We start from the raw sequence: 7,406 nt of genomic DNA, 5'->3' as shown, positions 1-7,406 counted from the left end.
TCAATGAAAAATTATTAAATGAAATTTCATAATTAAAAATAAAAAGATTAAAGTTAGTACTGAAATCAGAAGCTAGCACAGGAAAATGTCACTCACGATGGAAAATATGATACGACTGGTTTAAAGTGTAGTGTGAAGACCGGCTCATGAAAAGGAATTTTTCGTAGAATTTTTTAGTGGGAATTGAACTCACAATCGCATTTACAGTCGCACGATTATGTTCTTGCGCCTGGGCTTAGGAGTTTTAAATATAAATAATTTGTCTAATAAAAATTGGAACTGCCGATTATAAAAAAGGATTTGCATCCGTTGGTCATACACACAATCGATAAATCTGCAAATTGCCACTATAGCCACTAGCCGGCCGGGCATAATCTGTGACTTCCAATTTATAAAATTTGACGTTGACAAATAGGTTTAACAAGAAGAGTTAAAATACCAAATAATTTATCATAAATTCATTAATCTATTCGAACTGTTTGTAATATAAAGAGTTTTACAAAAATGGATCTAGTATATTTAGAATCTTCTGCTTATGCTAAGATAATACTACATGCAGCTAAATATCCATACTGTGCTGTAAATGGGGTACTTCTTGCTGATAACATATCAGCTCGGTCTGTAAATAAAAATCATGACTTGGATATCCTGGATGCCGTGCCACTGTTCCATCATAGCCATTATTTATCCCCAATGGCAGAAGTTGCATTGACACAGGTATGTAGCTGTTATTTGTTGATTAAAAAGTAACCAACAAATTATAACTAAAAAAAATAATTCGATTTTTGCATCTTTATATCTTCTTGTACTATTGGCCCTATGCAGCATAAACAGGGAGAATATATTTGTTCACGGCAGACATAGACGTCCAACACGGTCATATCAATGATATCAAGCAGAAAGTGAGGAACTGAGTTGCTCAAAAAGCATGAAGCTGAAAAAAAATTATTTTAATACAGTATGAAAAATAATTGTTTCAGATTGAGTCTATGGCGCAAGCTGACAATAGAGTCATAGTAGGATATTATGCGGCTTGTGAGAATTTTAGAGATAATACAGTTGAGAAGTGCCCTGGCTTAAAAATTGCAGAAAAGATTGTGGAACATTTTCCTTCAGCTGTTTTTATAGTTGTAAGTGCATTTATTGATTAAGATATTAATAAAAAATTAGATGAAGAGATGTGTCACTAAATATCCATATTCTATCTTTATTGGATAGCAGATTAGTATCTGACTGTAAACATTTTGAGTTCAATTCCACCAACCTGGTGAAAAACATGTTAATTTCCTAACTCTAGTAAAATGCCATAGTACAGAATTGTGTTCTACCAGTCAACAATGCAATGTCTCAAAAATTAAGTGTGTGTCTCAACATATAATACTATGTGAAGCTGAAAAGGAAAGAAATGGAATGTTTATTAAGAATATTAAAAATTATAGGTGGATTACTCAGATGTAATGGACATGGCACAAATGTTGGATGCTTTAAAAGTACACAAATATAGTGAGGGGAAGTGGAAACCGAAAGATGCATCTAGTGTTTTATACCGTAAGTATCAGAGTTACTATTATTATATTCTTCCAGTAAACTAAAGTGTTGTAATTATTTATATTATACATATTTTTTTCATTATTTTGTATTAATGTCATTATATGAAATTAAAAAGACTATAAGAAATGTACTTTTTTTAATTAATAATTTTGTTGAATTTAAAGCATATTTTTTTTGTTATATTTCTCATTATACATCTTTCAGGAAGCCCCTATGTAATAAAGACAATATATGAATTACTAGATCGAGGTGTTCAAAAGGAGTTAATAGATTTTGACAATTATTTGGATGATCTATCACAGGATTGGACCAACTTAGGTATAGAAAAACTAATAGCTAGTGTTAACGCCTCTAACTCAATCGACGACGATTATGAAGATAGAGATTGAGAAAAAAAATCTTAATATATAATTATCACATAAGTTTGTTCAATATAAAGTAGAATCTCCTTAATCCAGGATGACTAAAGAACATTTGTGATGGCTTGTACAATAGACTCCCCATAGCTTAGCCCCACTTACACTTTTTTATATTATTAGCAAATTATATGAAACTCATCACAACACAAATTGTAGCCTATGTGTTATTCTAATGCATAAGCTATATTATTACTGTAAAGTTTTATCTAAATCAGTCTAATACGTTTTGTGTGAAAATAATTCTTAATTGACATCTGCCATTGATGTATAACAATACAGTCTTTGTTTGAGAACCTTGCCTTGCATGTTTTTAAGATTTATATTCTGATACTGTCTGGCTGTAAACACTTTGGTTATAAGTTAGATTCCCACTCAAAGTAATGAATTATCTTCGTTACCTGGAGTATTGGTATCAAGACAAGCAACATCTCAAAATTTGGTCGGATAGTGGGGGACAAAGTTTCAATTTGTCAGCTACTATTTGGTGGATATAATATAAATATAAAAAAAGCCTATGAAAGTTAGCCTGTTTAGTGAGATTCTACTAGTCTTTTAATGATATTGAATTGTAATTATATATAGGGTAATGAGTTTTATATTTAAATAAATAGGTGTAAAATGGTTGATTTATTTATGCATGTTATTTAATAAATACTATTGTATATAAAGATGAATTAATTGTGAATGAACATGATTTTGTTGTTTCATATACAAATAATAGTAAACATATTAGTGAAATATTGTTTAAGACACCTCCATTCCTTTCATTGTTATTTTTGAAGCATTAACACAAATAACTTTTCATTATTAATACTATTTGTATTAAAAATGTACAATTATACATATTTTAGAAAACATAAAAAAATTAATGTAGCTGAATTTGAACCTGTGCCTCTTGGAAACTATCCATAGTTTAGAATTCTGCTATGTTCATATTTTTATATATTTTCTAAAATAGTGTTTCTCTTAAATGTTTAAAAAAAAAATGTATTTAAAAAAACCATTTTATTTACAAATCACAAAAAAAGTCTGTTAATTTGTATTTATAATATAGCATTTATTGTATTATGGTATATTAATAAAGTAATCTTCAATCAATTTCTTGCATTTGCTAATACCACTCAAGTCCCCCGCCTTTCCTTGGAATTTGCCATTTTTAAATGCACCTTTGCCTTCCAATATGTCAGTTATTCTGAAAATATAATTATTTCATGGTATATTTCTTTTGTTTTGTACTTCTGTTTTTGTTTAATACACAAATTGGAATTATATTCTAAAATATATATAATAATGTTAATTATTTCACTCTTGAAATAAAAACTCAAGTTGGGTTTCTGCAATAAAAACAGTTTATTTAAAATTTTATTTCTATTTTAAAGGTACATAAGTAAAAAAAATAGCCTCACCTGAAATAAAAACAGAAAACAACATTAAAAGCTTTTACTCCAGGTGATTTGTTAGTTTAATTATAATTTTATATCAATTTAATATTTTACATTACAACTGACATTGCAGACATTGGGAACACGACATATTCAAATTTAAGAAAAATGACGCTTTGAGTAAATGAGGATCGTTATTTTTCTTACATATATATTAATGGTTGTTGCTGTTACTTAGATAGATTAGTTCAAATAAACTTTGCAACTTATTATAATAATGGAAAAAATGAAATGTTCTTACATTTCATGCACTATTTAGTAACATATTAATACTACATTTCCCCTACATTCTTGTACTATTAATTATCAAAGAATTAAATATAAAATAACTTATCTAGAGGCCTTTGTTTTACAGAGGGTCAGTGTTTGATACAATGTTGTAGTCAAATACGATGGCTGTGGGATCAAACCCCATTCAAGTGAAAATCTAATCTGCAAATCTTCACTACCTTTAACTAGAATAATCTAGTTCCACCACTTATGTCACCATACCTCAAAAGTTGGATAGTGGGGGATGGAGTTGTAACATTAGATTCCCTCCACCTAACCTGCTACATCCCGGATAATATGTGTGTATTAAACAAAACAACTCACTGTTGTCCCAACACTAAACAATATTCTTCCGGACCCTGTATAATAATTTGACCTTCTTTAACCTTGTCTGGTTCCTCAGACGCCATGAAAACAAACAAATTCTCATTTTCTAAACCTTTGCATATATTTCTATTGAACTCTGGTGTGGCTTCCTTTTTAAACATAAATATGAATTTGGGCTTAGGCTGTGTATTTTTAATCTTTTCTATTTCATACTGGGCTAAATCTGATAGAACATTCTGTAGATTTTTGTTTGATATCTTTAAGTTTTTTTGTAATTTTGTGACTAGCTCTTCGTGTTTGCTCGGGTCGTTTCTGTAAGGAACTAATTATTAAGAAATATGTTCATTTTATCCATCCATTTTTATTTGCATTTTTAACTTCTTGTTCTATCAGTCACAGGTAAGCAGAGTGAACCTAATGCTAAGACACTCTGTTGCCCATTTTCCGCAAAACTCTTTAAGTATTGCGTATTGAGTGGCGGAATTCAACGCCGTGCTTACCAGAGCAAAGAAATGAAAATATTACATATTCAATAACGCACAACCTGTCGTGTTTATAGTCACACGCATGTGCCTCTGCACCATGACTGGCCTCAATTTGAGTGTGATTCAAATCTACACAGCCTTCGACTTCCAACTTCAGGACTGCCACGGCTCTTCGACCGCATTGTAATATTAGTATAGAAAAATACTCACTTCAATAAACCAGTAAGTGCCTTCTCCCTGTCCAACATGCGTTGAAACGTTTTGGTGACGCGATTACCAACTATGAATTTTAAATTAGTTTTACCTTTTTTACCAGGTTCCGTGCCTAGTAACTTTACCGTTTGTAGCTGACTGAAATAAAAGAAATTAATATATTTATTTTTTTAAGTTAAAATTTATAGATTAATATTTGTACTTATTTGATTTCATAGACTTTAGTGCATACACCTATAAATTTAACCAACTTTTATAAGTTATAATTTTAAAAAATCCATTCACCTATAAAACAACATCAGTGCATGAGCCCGATTCATACTTGGCTGGATTTATTACTTTTTTCACATTTACAATGCATAGTTTAATAAGTATTTTCTGAAATAAATCACCTTAAATTAGACACATGAGTACCACAACACATGTTCTCATCTACATCACCAATGCAGATAACTCTTATTGTGTCCATACAATCTTTTGGCAGTCCTCTTGTATGTGCCTAAAAAGAAAAATAAGACTTAAAAAATTGATTGCTTGAGAAATTATTTTAAATTTTAATCAATTGCAGCCATCGTAGTGCAGTGGGACAGTGCGTCACAGTAAACTCGATGCATATGGGTTCGATCCCCATGAGGAGGAATTAATTATGTTAATTTCTCAGCTTATGTAAGACAAAGCACAGCGTTAAGTCTCGTATTTAAAAAGTTTGGAATGTAGTGCGTCGCCAGTATTTTTTCTGTAGACTGCTACAATTGGGATAAAAACATGTAAAAAAACAAATGATATGGGTTTTGAGTCAAAGTGTAGTGTATTTTTTTTTTTTTTAAGCATTTTTTTTCTGACCAATGTATAACCATTTAAAAGCAAATACAACATCAATTTTCATAATAATAAACTATCATCACCTCATCTAAGCCAGGATCATTGGCCTTACAAAACTTAACATCAACAGGTATTGCCGCACTTATCAATTCATTGCATTTATGTTCAACATTATGTAGAACAATTTCACTTATGTTGGTAGAATTGAGTTCAACATAACACTCCTCTGCTCCCAACCACCAACTGGTTGTGGGTAGATTGTGCTCTTTCTCTAATATTGCAGATAATAAATGCTGGCCTAAAATAAATTTTATAATAAAAAATTATTGATAGTACAAAAGTTGTGGGTTGTATTTCTATTCAGGATAACAAATTATTGGCTTTACTTGCTGTGATAACGAAACAAAGTTTGACATTGCGTTCTACCATTCAACAAGAAAAGCCTCAAAAATTGGGCAAGAGGCAAATAGTATCTTAATACCCTGCTGTGTAAAACAGAGTGAAGCTACTTTTCTTGCATGAATTTTTTGTTAAATATCGAAACTCAATTTCTTATAAGAATATACCTGAATGTTGTTGCATATGATCAAATCTTCTATCCCAATTTATTTTTTGTACTACGTCAGAACCTACTTGAATAGGTTTTTGAGTGAAATGTAAAGCTTCATCACCTTTACGCAACACTTGTAATACTTCTACATCATTCAACCAACCAATGTCGTGGGGCTTAAAAAAATATATAAAAATATTTTTTCAAAAGACATTTTCAACACCAACAAATGAAACATTGTAAGAGCCTGGTCTCTGCCTAGAGGTACAATAGGTTACATTGAAAAGCTTAATGTAATGTAACAGAGCCTACAGGTTCGGATATACCATACAACACAAATAATTTCCAATTCAAACCAGTCATTCCAAAGAGTGCATTCAACTAAATTAATTCTTCAGCTTAATAATTTTATCATATATTAAGTAATAAGATATATACAAGACACTGTGTAATTTATTAGTTAAGAAATATAGGTTCATTTCCTTAGATATTGTAAGATATTTTTCTATTAACTTTGTATATCGTAAATAAACCGAAAATGGAAAAGAATTAAGAACTTTTCACTAAAATCTGCTGTTCACTCTTGGGACTGACAATGTTGGCATTGTTAAAACAAAAAAGAAACAAACATGTAAAATAACTATAATGAATTAGTACCTGTCCTCCACCTGCTGGAAATAAAATTGTATTTTCTAATGTTACTTGGTAACCTTCAAATTTAGATACTTTTCCATATTCCACAATAGGTTCCTTGGTCTCTTCACATTTTACTACTTTCGAAGTAAACTGATAAAGTAAATAAGTAGAGTTACATTTTTTATATAAATTGAGAGTAGGTTATACTAATTAATTATTAGATAGAATATTTTTTTAACGAAAACCTTCACAAATATTATTAAATTTAAAAGAATTAAAAATAGCCAATAACCTTTTAAAGCTACCATGGCATACCTCTTTCAAAAAGCTATTTTCTTGACATTTAAACACCATTTTTTGATGATTTCTTAATTGTAATAATCAAATAATGTGAACTATAAAATATTTTCAATTTAAAGAATATTTTATTTTAAAACTCAAAGTTTACGCGAAGACCAAAGTTAAATGTCAATACAAGTCAATTTCTATAATTTGACACTGACAGCAATAATGTTGTGTTGCTATATGCCTTTATCGTTTTCCTTCAAATTTTGCTCTTTTTATAAAGTACTATTATTAATATCATACTATTTTAAAAGTTGACTAAAAAGTTATATGGAAACATTGGTGTCAAATAATCGGCACTACAATTTATTACATTTTGTGTTATATTTTAACAATCTGATAAAAA

General features: G+C 29.8%; 2 protein-coding genes across 2 annotated transcripts; one reads left to right on the top strand and one right to left on the bottom strand.

Moving 5' to 3' along the window:
- Positions 1–230: 230 nt before the first annotated feature.
- Positions 231–3,068, top strand: EMC8-9 (ER membrane protein complex subunit 8/9). Its single transcript, XM_085187621.1, has 4 exons — positions 231–717; positions 981–1,130; positions 1,440–1,548; positions 1,756–3,068. Exons 1-4 carry the CDS (start codon positions 505–507, stop codon positions 1,938–1,940), a joined length of 657 nt encoding a protein of 218 aa, XP_085043747.1. The 5' UTR covers positions 231–504; the 3' UTR covers positions 1,941–3,068.
- Positions 2,960–7,202, bottom strand: LOC146537488 (alanyl-tRNA editing protein Aarsd1). The gene is made up of 8 exons (XM_085187619.1): positions 7,031–7,202; positions 6,737–6,865; positions 6,096–6,255; positions 5,613–5,827; positions 5,100–5,206; positions 4,705–4,845; positions 4,007–4,321; positions 2,960–3,162 (listed from the first exon to the last, which is right to left on the bottom strand). Exons 1-8 carry the CDS (start codon positions 7,067–7,069, stop codon positions 3,036–3,038), a joined length of 1,233 nt encoding a protein of 410 aa, XP_085043745.1. The 5' UTR covers positions 7,070–7,202; the 3' UTR covers positions 2,960–3,035.
- Between the last annotated feature and the right edge of the window lie 204 nt (positions 7,203–7,406).

Source organism: Heliconius melpomene, chromosome 7 (genome assembly GCF_056956725.1).
Source record: "Heliconius melpomene rosina isolate 202511_hmr_F chromosome 7, ASM5695672v1, whole genome shotgun sequence".
NCBI lineage: Eukaryota > Metazoa > Arthropoda > Insecta > Lepidoptera > Nymphalidae > Heliconius > Heliconius melpomene.
The sequence above is the reverse complement of the archived record's forward strand: the minus strand, read 5'-3'. Positions and strand labels throughout refer to the sequence as shown.

What these genes read in the sequence shown, in the direction of transcription:
- EMC8-9 (XM_085187621.1), top strand. Translation starts at nt 505, where the DNA reads ATGGATCTAGTATATTTAGAATCTTCTGCTTATGCTAAGATAATACTA. An exon ending in CAGAAGTTGCATTGACACAG is followed by an intron (nt 718 to 980) that starts GTATGTAGCTGT and finishes TAATTGTTTCAG; the next exon opens with ATTGAGTCTATGGCGCAAGC. An exon ending in TGCATCTAGTGTTTTATACC is followed by an intron (nt 1,549 to 1,755) that starts GTAAGTATCAGA and finishes TACATCTTTCAG; the next exon opens with GAAGCCCCTATGTAATAAAG.
- LOC146537488 (XM_085187619.1), bottom strand. Translation starts at nt 7,069, where the DNA reads ATGGTGTTTAAATGTCAAGAAAATAGCTTTTTGAAAGAG. An exon ending in AAAATAGCTTTTTGAAAGAG is followed by an intron (nt 6,866 to 7,030) that starts GTATGCCATGGT and finishes TTACTTTATCAG; the next exon opens with TTTACTTCGAAAGTAGTAAA. An exon ending in TCATATGCAACAACATTCAG is followed by an intron (nt 5,828 to 6,095) that starts GTATATTCTTAT and finishes AATTTATTTTAG; the next exon opens with GCCAGCATTTATTATCTGCA.